The following is a 14,476-nucleotide window of genomic DNA, read 5'->3' as shown; positions in this document are numbered from 1 at the left end:
ATTGCTGCTGCTTTTTCATTTCCTGAACAGTCTGGAGTTAGCATGTGGGACCCAAATGCTGTGACACTGGGGAGATTTTGAAATACCTATAGCCTCCTGCCATTTAACAGTGTTTACCTGACAGAAGAAGATATTGGTAGACAGAAAATTGGTTTCCTGACTTTAACAGCAAAAATACGGAATGATTTGATGGGAGAGAAACAGCAGTCACCATTCCACCAGCTGTCTGTTGGTGATGTAGACCATGTGGTCCATGGAAGCAAAGATGATCTGTAATTGGGTTTCAGGGCAATCAAGACTAGGCCCTGCAGTGCCTTGTGTGAGGTTGGGCCCCCAGAGAAGTGAGGAGTCCTGCAAAATCTGTGTGTCCCACATCAGTAGAGAAGGTCCATTTCAGTAGTTTTGGGTTTGTTGGGGTTTTTTTCTGTTTAATTAAGATAATCTGCAAAATATCCATCTATATTTATTTATTTATCGGTTCATTACAGTCTTCTTTGTGGAAGATTGAGTGTTGAAGAAGTGAATATATTAAATCTCTTGTGCTTTTGGTTTCCTCTCCTGCTGTAGCTAACAAGGGATGCTGTGGTTGTTGGGCAGCCTCCACTCGTACTGTCCTGGTCAAGCTGGAGCCATTGTGCACCTTTGTGTCACTTGAGGAGTGTCACAGAAACCTCTCCAGCCTGGGCAGCGCTGCTGCTCCCACTCTGCTGCCTTCAGTCCATCCCAGCCCCAGCCTGTGCTGGTGCCAGGGGCCCGGAGCCCTCCAGCCCTGCTGTGGATGTGCTGGGGGGACTGGGGAGTGTGGGAAGGACAAGGGCCTGTGCCGAAGGAAAAGGGCCTGTGGCAACTTCTGCTCCTTTCTTGAAGGAAGAATTCGAATAAGATACTGCAAGTGCCTCTGACCTTCACTGTGTTTCATTTAAGAAAAGATTGCATTGACCATTACACCTTTTTATTTTGTCCTAATTTCTCTTGTCTTTCTTTTGTGTGTCTGAGCTAACAGTTCCTCTCTCCTTGATGCCTTTCGGGTAGCAATAAGATTAATTTTCAGAGTATTGATTCAGTTTTAAGACCTGAAACCTTGGCAAACAGTCATTCTGCCCTCAGAAATAGTTTGCTCTGATTCAAATTAAATCACCAGGTTTTAAATTTTTTTAACTATCTTGAAATACTGAAAGGGAAGAATGGCAGAAACTATCCACCAATCACTTGTCCAGTACAGTAAGAGTTGGAAACTTTCTTACATATTAAACTAGAAAGACTGATAGAGCTGAAATCTGTGAAATACAGTGAACCTGCACAGTGCAACATCTCCGAAGAGGTTTTGTTGAAGAATGAGCACATGAGAGCAGCAGTGGCAGAAGGCAGAGGCTGCAGGCTGCAGATGGAGCCAGAGCAGGCTGTGGGCAGGAGGAGAGGCTGAGGGGCTGGAAGGGAGAATACCCTGCTGACATTGCTGGGGGAGGTAACTGGCAATTCTCTGGGGCTCAGAGGAGAGGAATCAGGGCAGTGCAGCATTGCTGGAGGCTTGGCTTAGCTGCTATTTGTGATGTTGGGTTTTTGAACTTCATAATCCCAGAGAGGCGTTAGGGAAACCTTCCAGCCAAGGCAAAAGCAAGCCTTGAGCCCAGCATCTGTCCCAGAATCCAGAACAAAGCAGAGCCCGTGGCTAGCTTGCATTTCACTGTGTTAGGAGATGGTTGTGATGGGGAGTGCCTCAGGTTTTCCTACGAGGGACGTGTCCTGGTCCTTCAGGTGCTCCTCTCTGGGTGCATTCACTGCTTCATCCATGACTGATAAATCATTCTCTGTCAAAAATGCCAGCATGGCCTGTGCACGGGGAGAAAGGGATCTGTGGCACAGAACATGGCTGTCAGGACCATAAGGGTGGTTCCCAGGCTGACTGGGGACAGTCCTCCATCCTGCAGAAACTGCATTTGCTTCTGTGATCTTTTCCCTTTGCACAGGTGAGATCTGGGCGGGATTTTCCTCCCAGAATCGCCAAACTTTGAAACACTGCTGGCAGCACAATGTGCTGAGGGTAGGACTGTGCCAAAACATGCAAGCCCTAATCTCTCAGGAGTAAAGATGTTTTTTCAGATAATGTAGGCCTGGAGAGTAATGGGATGAGGCAGGAGCAAGGGAGAGAAAAGCATGGTCAGTTGGTTATTTCCTGACTGGTAGTCGTAAAAAACTAATGTTATTGGGATGCTCTTGGTCAGCTGAAGCAGACCTTGTGTGTTGGTTGTTTTCAGTAATAGAATATTTGTAAAGTCTGAGGACTGGGGCTTCTTTTCATCAAAGCTTTTCAAGGTAAGAGCCTGGCACGAAGCCTCGCTGCCCGTTCCTTTCTGCTGTCCACCAGCCATCCTCGTTTTCTGCAATGACGACCACGGTGTCTCCTTCACTGATGTCCAGTTCATCCACGTTCTGAAAGGAGACAGGGAAAGAAATGTGGCTTGCTGAGAGCACAGGAGGCCCAGGAAGTATCTGGTGGGGCTTTTTTAAATCCTGCTCTTATCAACACTCTGCCAAGTGTCCTTCTGGTTCTGAAATACCAGACAATGAGGGATTAAGCATTTTGGCTATTTCTTTAAGATGCTCTTTAAGATTTCCCCAGCCTCTGTGGTGTCTCCTCCTGCACAGCCTAATGGTTTTATCACTGGGGACATGCAGAAAGGGTTAAACACCACTCTCCTACAGCAGCTCACCATGACCTGCATAGTCTGCAGGTGCTGCTAAATAAAACAGAGCACAGCTTAATTCCTAAGGGGGATAACAGTGCCTCTGCTAATCCATGCCTGAAATAGGTCTCAGTTCTTTTAGCAGGGGACAGCAGTGACCAGTGGGGGACAGTGACTCTTGGACAGCAGTGACTTTCATCCCCAGACAAGTGCAGTAGTTGCAAATAAACTCTCCCTGAGCTCCCAGGCAGCCATCAGTGTTCACTGGTGCTGTTCTATTTTCCATAGGAAACCACTTTGCTGCCCACAGTGTAATAAATAGAAAACAGCATAAGGGAGGCTTCCAGAGATGTTTGAGGTGTCAGCTAAAACTGAATTTAATGTACCGGAGTAGGTAAGAACAGACTCAAAAAGTGAGAGGCCTCAATGTACAATATACTAAAGGTAGTAAAAGGCTCTTTTCTCAGCAGGAAATATCCCTGTGTGGCACAGTTTTAAGAGACTCCTGGAGTAATGAGGTGATCCAGTAGTCTCCTTAGGGGAGCTGCCATTAACAGTGAGGTGCTTTCAACTGTGCTTGCATGAAATTTCATGTAAATAACAAAATAAAGTTTAAAATGAAGTAAAAATAAAACCCAACATCAAATAAAAGGTGTTGGAATACTGCTGTACCTAAGGGAAAGTGCTCCTTTTGAGCTTTTTCTCTGTTTTCATAATTTATCTGGCATTTATCTATTTACACTTTGAGGATGTTTCAATCAGCATCACTTATTTAAGTGTTTATTTTGAAATAAACACTTTTGTTACCTGTGCTGTGTAGTCATAAAGTACTCTGTAGTCCTGTGATGACGTGATCTCAGCTTTTTCATTGACAAAAATGGATGCATAGACTCCTTCTGTTCTCTCTGCAAGGGGGGAAAATAAGAAAGAAATACCCAGCACAGAAAGAGTTCAGTTGCTTATGAAACTGTGGGATCATATGCAAGAGTTCACAAATACAAGGGTTTCTGTTCTCTCTCTGCCTGGAGATGCACACATACAGAAAAGCTGCTGTGAACTGTAGGTAAATCTTGCACAAAAACTGTCCCCCATTGATGGGATGACAATACACCCACTGAACTTTGTGGGAGGTCAGAAACCATCTTTAGCCTCAGGTTGGGAAAAAGGTTCCCCCTGGTAAAACACAATCCAAGTCATCCAAGGAGGTAAAGACTGATTAAAATGTTTAACAATGTTGCTACTGGGGGTATAAAATTCGAGCAGTTTCCCGGGCTCACACAGGACTTTCCTTTTCTAATAGAGAAAAATGGAAAACATTGTACCAACGGGTCACCAGACATTTCCCACTGGTTTATATAGTTCTCACATAGTTGTTTGTCATGGATATAACTTTTTTTGCAGATGTTTTAATACAGCTTGTTGTAATTAGGAAAATGTCTGATTTCTTCCCAGCATCTGTCTGGGGGCCTCCCCTGCTGAGCACCAAAAGCACAAGGGAGAGTCTGGGCTGAGCTTCTGGGTGCCCAAGCAGGCAGGTCTGACAGAGGCAGTTGATTTTAAAGCTGTTTGAAAACAACTTTTCTTTTGGTATGAACTACAGTTAAAATGCTTTTGTTTACTATCAAATCAATAAAAATGTCATAAATTGTTACCTTTTACATTGTCAAAATACTGTGTTTTAATTATCATTGATAAATTCCTAGTTATAAGGATAACAAGACAACAGTGCAACTGTGAGGTGAGGTGGGTATTTGTATTCATAAGCCATGTGCCTGGTGTGTTAAAAAATTTATGTATTCTGTGGGGCTTTTTAGTGGTAGTTGTGCTACACAAGGAGAGAACTACTGTCTATGTCAGACTGCTGCTCTGAATGTACAGCTCCCCCTGCCTAGATGGAGGTTTTGAAGACTCTATGGGTTATTTTGCACTTTAAACTGGGAAATCTGTTAATATACATCCAAGCAAAATTAATTTCCAGACTACTCTTGCTGGCCAACTTGTGAATATCTGCTGTACATTTCTGCTCCTTGTCAAAGGCTGGTTTAGCAACACAATCTTAAACAAACACATCTGGTAAACTGATTTCCTGCGGAGCATACCCAGAGGAGGGGCTGAAGGAGTGGCAGTCTCTGTGTTGTTTTTGCTGCTCCCATGCAGTAGTCCAGAGAATCTGCAGAACCAAGAGAAGCCAAAACCAAACTGAGTGAACAGGCTTGGGTATGAGCATTCCTTCATCTCAGCTCTCTGACTCAGCCTTCCCTCCATCTGCTTCACAGAGTAGATGTCACCTCTTCCCATGGCCTTCTATTTTCTTTTATGCTGTAGATATATTTACCTTCCTTTAAAAATGTATTTTAAAAATGCAGCAGACTATTGAAACATCAGGCTTCACTAAATTGTGCATGAAATGCAGCAGATAATATTTTTTGTAGAGCCGAAGGCTCATGGTGTGAAACTCCAATTAACATCACAAAGTTAAAATGATGAAAATTGTCAGTTGCTTTTAAGATATTAACATCTCTTTGTGTTTAAGGAAAACCCTGATACAATTTAAAATACAGAGCTTGTGTAACAAGCCTTTCTAAAAGCTGTGAGTTTAAGTGAATTTTTATTTTAATCTATCCCTGGTTATTTCCTATATCACAGCTGGGTACTGAAGACTAAGTAAAGTGAGAAAATGAGTTAGAATTCTCAAGCAGAGATAGAAATAGCATTGCATGCTTAAGGCATATTTAAAGGGTCTGATTTTTCAGCTAGTGAGCATTCCATTTTTCTGGAAAATGGATATCCCATCTCAGGAGCTCCTGAAAGACTCAGGCTGAGTCTCTCCAGGTCCCTGCCCATGCTGCTCACAGTGGTGCTCTGAATGGCAGTGCAATTGTCTTATGTAACTGCACAGGATGCAGCACTGAATTTGTTATTAGAGAAGATCCAGTTTCCAGCTGAAAAACAAAGTATTGTGTACAACCCTGACCAGCTCCCTGGCAAGCCTGGACCACATTCCAAATGAGATCACTGCCTGCTTCTTGTCTTTGCCATGTCATAGGGCTTGTTAAATTATAAATCTCTTCTGCTTTAACTCTAATGCCCTCCCCACTGTGAATTTGCCATTTCAGTATAAAATATTTAAACCAATAGAGCCACCACATTCTTCTGCTGTTATAACTGCATCCATGTTCTAACATTTACCAGCACAAATCGATCAGAATAAGGAAAATTGCCTCTGTAATATCCAGAAAGAGAGAGCAGCTCTTTGTTCTGCTCACTGAGCGGTGCTGCAAGCACGGAGGGATGGCCCCAAAGGAAAGCTCCTCCAGCCTCTGCTCCCAGCCACATTCACCTTTACCCTGCCTGGAACAAACCGGTTTTGTCGCTAAGTGCCCTGACTCATAGGAAAGAGGAAACAAATGCCTGCTCCCCATTCTGGCCGAGTTATTGCGTGATGAACTCATCCCCTGTCCCTCCTCCCACTGGGGCATGGCAAAATTACTCTCACTGCAGTTTAATACCGTCACTTCTTCTGTCTAGTCACATTTACTGGTACCTTTTGCTACAATGGAGGAAGCAATGACTTTCCAGGTGGTGTTGTGTCATCAGGCAGGGCTGTGGAGGAGAAGTCCCGGCTCTGGGCAGTGCCACTCACCTCTTGATCATGCCGCAGGACTGCGTGGGGCTGCTGCTGCGCCGGCCGGGCTCTCTGCTGTAGTAGCTCTCGTAGCCGATGGCATCTGCAGCAGGGCAACAGCAATGAGATGTTCAAACCGAAACACTGTGAGGAAACATTGTTGTCTCCCTGTCAGAATGTGACCTGGGGCTGCTGGAGCAGACTGCAGGGCAGGACCTGCCTGCCCTCCCCCGGCCCTGGCTGGAGCGCTCAGGGGAGCCGGAGGCTGGGCAGAAGGTAAAGCAGCCTGGTGGCACGGCACCCCGGCCCATGGCAGGAGCTGTGACTGCCCTGATGAGGAAGGCAGTTTCCTCCATGGCTGTTTCTTCTATTGAGGCCACTGAGTGCCCTAAACCGTGTTCATGACACAATTTTTTGCTGCGCATTTTGTTTCTTCTTTCCTCAGTGTATCCAGTCAGGAATTTTTGTCAGAGCCGGGAGATTTCTGAGTGATATTGCCTGAAGCAATAACGAGCAATTTCCTGGTGTTTGCTTGTGTGTTTCCCCACCTTTCCTATCTCCCCCGTCTGCCTCCTGAGAGCTTATTTGCTGTTTACCCAGAGATATTTGGATTTTCTTCTCTCAAACACATTTAGGTTGCAGTTCCGTTGCTCTCCCCTATCGTGTCGTTAAGGGTGAAATTCAGACCATCTCCAAGTGTAACTTTACAGATGGAACAGTTACAGATGGATTTATTTGCCATCTCAGAGCTCCCGGTGCAGTTCTTACAGCTGTGGCCACAGAGCCTTTCTGCCTGTTCAGGTGAGAGCCAAGCACACATGAGTTGAAGCCTGTGATAGGGTTTTATCTCAGCCCTGATACCAGCAAGGTAAGAAAGACATCAGACTTGGGCTATGGGCTATGTTGACATTCTCACACTGCATCAGCCAAGATACTAAGCAGAGCAGGCACACAGAGCTAGAGAGTGTGAAGAATCCCTACAAATAAGACTTATAGTAATTAGGGAGGTTTCTGACCAATTTAAGGGTCTCCTGTTGCCCTTCTGCATTGTCACCTTGGTGCAGTTTCCAGTCTAGAGGGCACTGCAAGACTGGGTAGGAAGGGAAGTGAGCAAGACCATCAAGGAGGTTTGGTCAGGATGAAGGTCTTCTGCCACACAATGCAAAATTACACGTGGGCTTCCTCCTGCATTTTGCAAATAATAGCACAGATCAACAGCTCACCATGTGCTGCAGTGCAAACTCATTACCCAGAGCTGTGGAAAAATTAGGATATTGCTTCCAGAACATGTCGTCTTCTAGAAGGTGGCAAAAATAAACAACAAAAAAGCAAGTCAGGTTTTTCTTTGCATTTCATAAAGTTCTCAAGGTTTTTTTTTCCACCTAGTTCTTATTAGAAATTACTCTGACATGGACAAAAGATTTTTGTAGAAATGTCCTAGGTGACTGGAGATTGACAAATCTCAAATTGGAAAAAAACCCCAAAAACCTAAACCAAAAAAAACCCAAAAAAACTAGCTGAGAATTACACATTTCCTAGTATGCAGAAGTTGTTTCACACTGATGCAAGGCACAGCTCTTCTTTCTGCCACTGAAAATGTAATTTTCCTGGTAAATTTTCCTGTATCAGTGAATTTAAATCTTGTATGTGAAGAATAAACTATAGCAGCAAAGTGGCATTCAGTGCACCAGTATCAATATATTAGTTTTTAAAAATTCCCAAAATCCTAATTTTTAGCCACCACAAGAGTAATGGCAAAAAGGCTGAGTGAAAAGCAGGCCTCAGCTCAGTGCTGAGTTAGTGGCAGCACCCAGCTCTGCTGGAGAAGGTCCTGGGGTGCAATTCCTGCCAGCTTTGAGCTCTGCAGTGAAATCAAAGAGGTGGAACTTGTTCTTGTAGGAGACAATTATCCCCAGGGATCAGGCCCTCACACTGCTGGTTTGTACCTGTACAACTCCTAGCATGGCAGGGTTTATGTAACTCTCTTTTGTGGCCTGTTGAAGCGCTCGCTCGGGTGTGGTTTGTGTCTGCCCCTGGGACACATCAGGCAGCTCCTTTGCTAAGGGGTGCTTGGAGAACTCCTACCCTGGAGCAGCAGGTTTTCATTTTCTATCTGCTTTGCCTCATGCTGGGTTGATCTCCATTTCAGACCAGAGGTTTTGAGCACTGAAGTCAAGGAAAAGGCAGCTTTGGCTTGAATGGGCAGAGCCTGGGACCCTGACAGCAGTTCTGTGCGCTGGGACAAAGCCAATTTCATTCAGAATTTCTCCCAGGGTCTTGGCTTATGCAAACAACTTCCTGAGAGCAGAAGATTTGTTATTCCCCACTGGGCATGTGGAACAGAATAGAAAACTGGGTCTTCTCTGTGCTGCAAATGAAGAGGCAGCACCTCTGCCAGGGGACACTGGGGTGCAGTTATGTGGTAAGGTGGCTCTGCCTTGTCACCACTGCAGGAAGCTGAAGTTGCCATTTCTGCAAGGCAATTTGCCACCTCCTTAGTGGTGTCAATTCAGCTGTACTGTGAAATGAGCCCGCCTGCAAAGCCAAAACAAGTTTTTCCTTCCTTGGAGGGTTATTTTTAAGCTGGATCATTCTGCTGTCCCACTTAGAGCATCACTCAGGCAGCGATGGCAGCACAGTGTGGGGGAAGTGAGCCACGGCAGGTGGGAACAAAAAGTTGGAGCAGAAATTCCTCCAGCTGGTTTCACTTCCTAAGGACGTGTACTGCACAAGCCATCTGACAAGATCAGTAGGAATAATTACCTGGAGGTTGTGTTCCTGTCATTTTTGTCTTAATGAAGTAGTCTATGTCTGACTCTACAACACAGTTCTCCAAGCTGACCCGAACCTCTTCATACATCTACAAAACAGAATCCAAGAGTTTGATTTAACTTCTAACATTTCATGTTGAATTAACAAATAATGCTCATGTAGTAATTGTCCCCTTAAGAAATACTTTATACTTGGTACATGTCTATCTGACCTGGCTGATCTTTAGCCTGCCTCCTGTACCAATATTCTTGTAAAGACACCTCTTTGTGCTCTGTGTCTTTAAAGAGAGTGGGACAAAGGCAGCCCAGAACTTTCCAATAAAGAAATTAATAACAGGAAACAACCATTCAAAGCCAGATCTAGAGTATTCTTTATATCTTCCAGTTTTGCAGCCATGACTGGATGCCTTTTTTGAAATGGTGTCAGAGCCCAGATATACTCAGCAGAGTGTTTTGGTAGCGGGAAGGTTCCCCAGCACACCGAGGAGGAGCCGTGTGAGTGCCACCAAGGCTGCATGCAGAATGCATCTGGATTACATCTGGGAGAGCAGGAGTGGGATATTCCCCTGAGCCAGCCCAGCAGAGAAGGGCAGGGCAGGCTGTACCTCATCATCCTTCACACACTGCAGGGACAGCTGGTTGCAGTGCACCCACAGCGAGTTCCGCAGGATCGTGATGCGGTCGCACTCCTGCAGCTGGAAGACCTAAAGCCAAACAGGAAAGGTGATGTAGCCTTGTGGCACTGAGTTATTGGCTTCGCAGGCTGGGACAGGGCTGGGGATGCAAACCTATTCTGAGGGCACCATGGGTAAAGGATGTTTTTTCAATTGGTGGAGAAACTACACCTACTGTTTGTACTCAAAAAATTGTTCTAATTGGTTGCACCAAATTAAAGTTATTTTTTAGAGACAAAAACAAAGCAGGGGAGAGGAATCCAGATCTGGATTTGACTGCTACCTCTGCTGTTGAGGATTTCAGAGTCAGGGTCCTGTCTGCCCATCACACTGAAATCTGGATGTTTAACAGATCGGTACTGGCATGAAGGGGCTGTATTTATGTTAGAGGCAGAGGCAAAACTATCCACCTCTGCCATCTAAAATGTCTCTCTAAACTTTTCTCTTTTGAAAGTGCTTGAGGCTCTCTGGACTTGACTCTGCATAGCAAAGGTCATTTTTGTGGTAAAGAGAAGGCATTTTTCTGTCTTCAGAGTTATTCTCTTCCTTCATCTGTCTGGCTTCCTCATGTTGCTGCACTGCTTAGGAAGAACGAAGGGGGCAGAGAGAGAAGTGTGAACCAATTTGGGGGAAGAGGCAGATAAGCTCTTTCTTTAAAAACTTTTTAAAAAACAAATCACCCTGATCTCTACGTTTTACTGTTAAAAGTAGAACAATGTTGTGGTTTTCTATGAGGTGTGAAAATCTCAGATGCTTTCAGCCATCTGTCTCCATCTCTGTTTGCTAGTAGTTATGTCCAGAACACCACAAATGTGTACAGCATTCAGCAGAACACTCAGTGGGGTATGCATCCTGCCATCTAATAACTTACTGACTAAAGAAACCCAAAAGAAAGAATCTGTCAGGGAAGTAAGCTGCTGTGGGGACTGGTTTCTGAGAGTAAAAGCTTTAAAAGAGAACCTGCAGGGTGGAGAATGAGTATTGAAACAGCTGAACAGAAAGGCTGTGGCCGTCAAGGCTGCTGAAACAGCACCAGAGCCAAGGGGGAATTTTCCAGGTCAATGGTGTCCTGTCAGGAAATGCAGTTAATCCAAGAAGGAACTGTAGTGACTCTGGGCTTCAAGCCCTTGTCAGCACCCAGAAAAGCACAGCTGGGTGTTGTGTTTGACACATCCCTCGTGCTGCTGAAGTCCCATGCCAATGTGGCACAGCCCCTGTGACAAAGGCCACCCCAGAGCTGCCACTTGCCAGCCATCATTTCAGCACCCAGTTACAGACCCAAGCAACCCCAGCCCTTCCAGATTCCCCACTCTGCAGCCACAAGGGTAGGATTCTAAGCTGCTTTTTGTACTAATTGCTAGTTAAAAAAAAAAACCACAAAAACACAAACAAACAAACAAACAAACAAAAACCCACAAAAAAAAAAACCCCAAAGAGTATCAGTTCTTCTCTCTACAAGCACTTTTAAAAGAAGGCATTAAGGATGTCCTTGCTTTATGAATGGCTGTTTGGATTAAGCAGTGGGCAGGTCACAAGCTCTGTGAGCTGGCCAGGATTTAGCTATATGGGACAAAAAAGATTGTGAGGTTGTGGATGCTTCGCTGGTTGTTGGCTTTTTAAGAAGGGAGAAAATATGCCTCTTTGGAAGACTAAGGCTTGGCATAATATCTGTGGAAATGTCTGTGCCAGTTGTGGGGCTTTTCAGTCCTCTCAGATAGGGAATATTTAAGATGAAGCAGAGAACTGGAGATGTATGCTCCTGGCATTTTATTTTATCTGGAAATAAAGCCTGCAACAAGTAAATATAGCAAAATCTGACTTTAGCAGATGGGCAGATATACTTGAAGGATTACTGTGATCAAATGAGTGGCTGATTTGGATGCCAACCAGTTCCTCTAAATTGTTGTGCAAAACTTAATAGCCAAGTGCAAATCTCCTTGTCCATCCTCAGTAAAATGGAGACAGAGACTTCTCTACCACTGCCTTTCAACTGAAAGATTATTTCATGGCAAAGGACAAATATTCTTGCAGGTGAATTTAAAGTGCTATGAAACATAAAGAGTGACTGGGGTATGTAGCAGCTCATATATTGCTCCACCTCTCTCACTTCTGCACTTATTCCCCTCCTTTATTTTTACATAGCTATGCTGACCAAGCAAGGAGAATGTCAGTGATACAGGAGCAGCTATGTCTAAATAAACCCTAGTTTCTGCAGTAATTTTGCAAAGACACCTGTTGAGATTCCACATAAAGCAAACAGCAAAACCCTTGGGATGACGTTTCAGGCCTTAGACTGAAATCTTCCAATGGGATAAAATAAAGAGTGTGCAAACATCGCTGTGAAAATCAAGGTTTACCTCACAGGTTTTGATATGTTCCTGTTCCCACTCTGTCCTGACCTTATCCAGCTGCTCGATGTTCTGTTTGTAAACATTCTCTGTAAACACAGACACAGGACAGAAACCCAACAATCAGGGAAAAAGTGATACAGCCTTTCTCACTTTCCTCCTATTGGGCCTTTCCTGTGATTCCTACACGTCAGGCCTGTGCTTTGCTTCAGTATCACAAGAATATGTGAGCTTGGAACTGGCGGGGCACAATAATTACTGGGTTTTTTCTTTGTAGCTACGTACTAGAGTAAGGATTCTCTCTGTATGGCTTGCAGATCAGTTATAAACTTTACAGCAGGGGTAACACAATTCAGAGGTGAAGAGCCTGGACCATGCTTGGGCACTGAGCATCCTTAGGCTCTTTCCATTCCAAGCCAGCCAGGTGAGCTATGTGATTTAGTGTAAGCTATTCAATGGGAGGCACAAGCTTGAGCTCCTGAGCCAGCTCAGGTGTGTGCTGGCCTGTCCTGGGCAGACACACATTTGTAGCTGCAGATCACTACTGTGCTCATGCACATGGGCATGGGGAATGAGATTTGGGCTGTCTCAGGGCAATTTGAGTCTCTACTGTGCTTTTAAACTTGCTTCAAGAAGAGCTTTTCTTCCCTGGGTGAAGTCCCTAAAGGAAGTCTTCTATAAATTATTTAATGCAAGCAGGACACTGGCATTTCCACAAAGGGGAGTGAATGCCAATGGCTGTCAGGCTGCTGCTCTTCAGAGGCTTCTTCATTCAGATTTGGGTAGGTGACTCTGGGAACTCTGACAGCCTGGGTGATTTGGATGTGTTCTATCAAAATCCTGTGCTGGTAGGTCTTTGCTGAGAAGATTAATAGTTCAAACAGCAAACAGCATCACCTGCTTCATTTGCTGCATCTCTGCATTGCTTGGCTTTGTTCTGGCTCTGAAAAAGGAAAAGAAACGCCTCAAATTAACTTCTGACATACTTTTGCTTCTGCTCCAGTTTTTTGTGCTGCTTGCTCTCTTCCCCTCTAGGGGGAAAGGCTCTAATTGGCAAGCACTTCCTGGCTGTCCCCTCTTTATGCACAGTTCTGCTGAATGTGTGCTGTGGGGAAGGGACCAGGATTTCCCAGGTGCAGCCATAGGTGCAATGACTTCAAGGAAGAGCTTTCCATGCAGGCATCCCTGCCAGAGGAGCTCAGAGCCAGCATGATCCAGCCTGAAGCTGTGCCTGCTGGCTGAGCTGGTTTTTCTCAATTGTTTGATGTGCTTTCCTAATAGATATTTATAAGCAGAAATAAATGGCAGTTAAAATTCTTCATCTTTCAAGCTCCTCATGTAATACTCAGATGAAAAGCACACAGTTTTTAAAATACTTTGGAAATGCCAGATTATTTTCCATAACAACTCAGAAGCCTAAAAGTGAAATTCACTCCAAGTAGAAGTTCTCTGCTTTAAAAATCTGCAGCTTTTAGCAAATGAGAAACAGCCACCACTGACAGGTCTGTACTTGCAGGTCCTTCTGCACAGATGGGGGTGACAGCACAGTCATGCACTGCTCTAGACATCAGTGTAATACATTCTTCCACCCTGCCCTTGAAGACAAGGCTCAGGGAGGGGTTCTTAGCATCATATTCCTCGTCACAGCTGGCTGGGAAACGTGTAGTAAGCTGGGAATAGGAGTTTCATTCTTATTTGCTTCCTGGCCCAAAGTGTTTCCAAATGCTGAGCAGAATTAAACAGCTTGTGAGCTGCTTCTGTGCATTCCCAACATGCTGGCATGTTCGGGGCAGAAATGGCAATGGAGCACCCTGGGATCCTTCTGCATGGAAGGAGCTGGGTCAGGTTTAGCTGCCATTGAAGGTGTGAAATGTTCTGGTGTCATTTTGGCAGGGCCAGGATTCCATCCCCTCTTTGCAGCTAAGCTGCAGGGGTTTGCTTATCAAAGATTAGGGAATGCTGGAAATAAAATGTAAAGTTCTGATGCTGTTTTTAGTCTCCACACCACCACCCCTCTGCTCCTTGAGATGATTTTTGATCCTTTTTGCTTACACTGCACTGATTTTTATCGAGCCAAAGGGAGTTCATTTATTTTGTTTTCTCCATCTGTTTCACTGTAAAATGTTCCCATTAAAAGTTAGTGAATTGTCAGCTGCAAGTATCAAGACGATGCAATGAAGGACTGCAGTGCCTTAATTTCCAACGATTTATTTTTGAGTCTGTAAATTTAGTTGAAATTAAATTCACCATGAGGAGAAAAACGTTGAGGAAAAATACGCATTTTAATGTAAGATGCTACGCCTACTAAGTGTAAGAGACCAAAAGGCAAAACTAACTGCATGACATATTTTTGACTTGTTTCTTTTTTGTAATG

The 14,476-nt window shown here is 44.5% G+C and overlaps 1 protein-coding gene across 1 annotated transcript in view; it reads right to left on the bottom strand.

Moving 5' to 3' along the window:
* Positions 1-452: 452 nt before the first annotated feature.
* PSTPIP1 (proline-serine-threonine phosphatase interacting protein 1) overlaps positions 453-14,476 on the bottom strand; it is a 48,302-nt gene continuing 34,278 nt past the window's right edge. The window contains exons 8-15 of the mRNA XM_002192099.7: positions 13,000-13,045; positions 12,112-12,191; positions 9,686-9,784; positions 9,073-9,169; positions 6,328-6,412; positions 4,784-4,854; positions 3,492-3,589; positions 453-2,430 (exon numbers count right to left, since the gene is read on the bottom strand). Coding sequence (XP_002192135.2) covers positions 2,299-2,430; positions 3,492-3,589; positions 4,784-4,854; positions 6,328-6,412; positions 9,073-9,169; positions 9,686-9,784; positions 12,112-12,191; positions 13,000-13,045 — 708 coding nt within the window. The 3' untranslated portion in view covers positions 453-2,298. The remainder of the gene's footprint in view (positions 2,431-3,491; positions 3,590-4,783; positions 4,855-6,327; positions 6,413-9,072; positions 9,170-9,685; positions 9,785-12,111; positions 12,192-12,999; positions 13,046-14,476) is intronic.

The sequence above is a fragment of the Taeniopygia guttata genome, chromosome 10, assembly GCF_048771995.1.
Source record: "Taeniopygia guttata chromosome 10, bTaeGut7.mat, whole genome shotgun sequence".
Classification (NCBI taxonomy): Eukaryota; Metazoa; Chordata; class Aves; order Passeriformes; family Estrildidae; genus Taeniopygia; species Taeniopygia guttata.
Note: the sequence above shows the minus strand (reverse complement) of the source record. Positions and strands in the feature narration are given on the sequence as shown.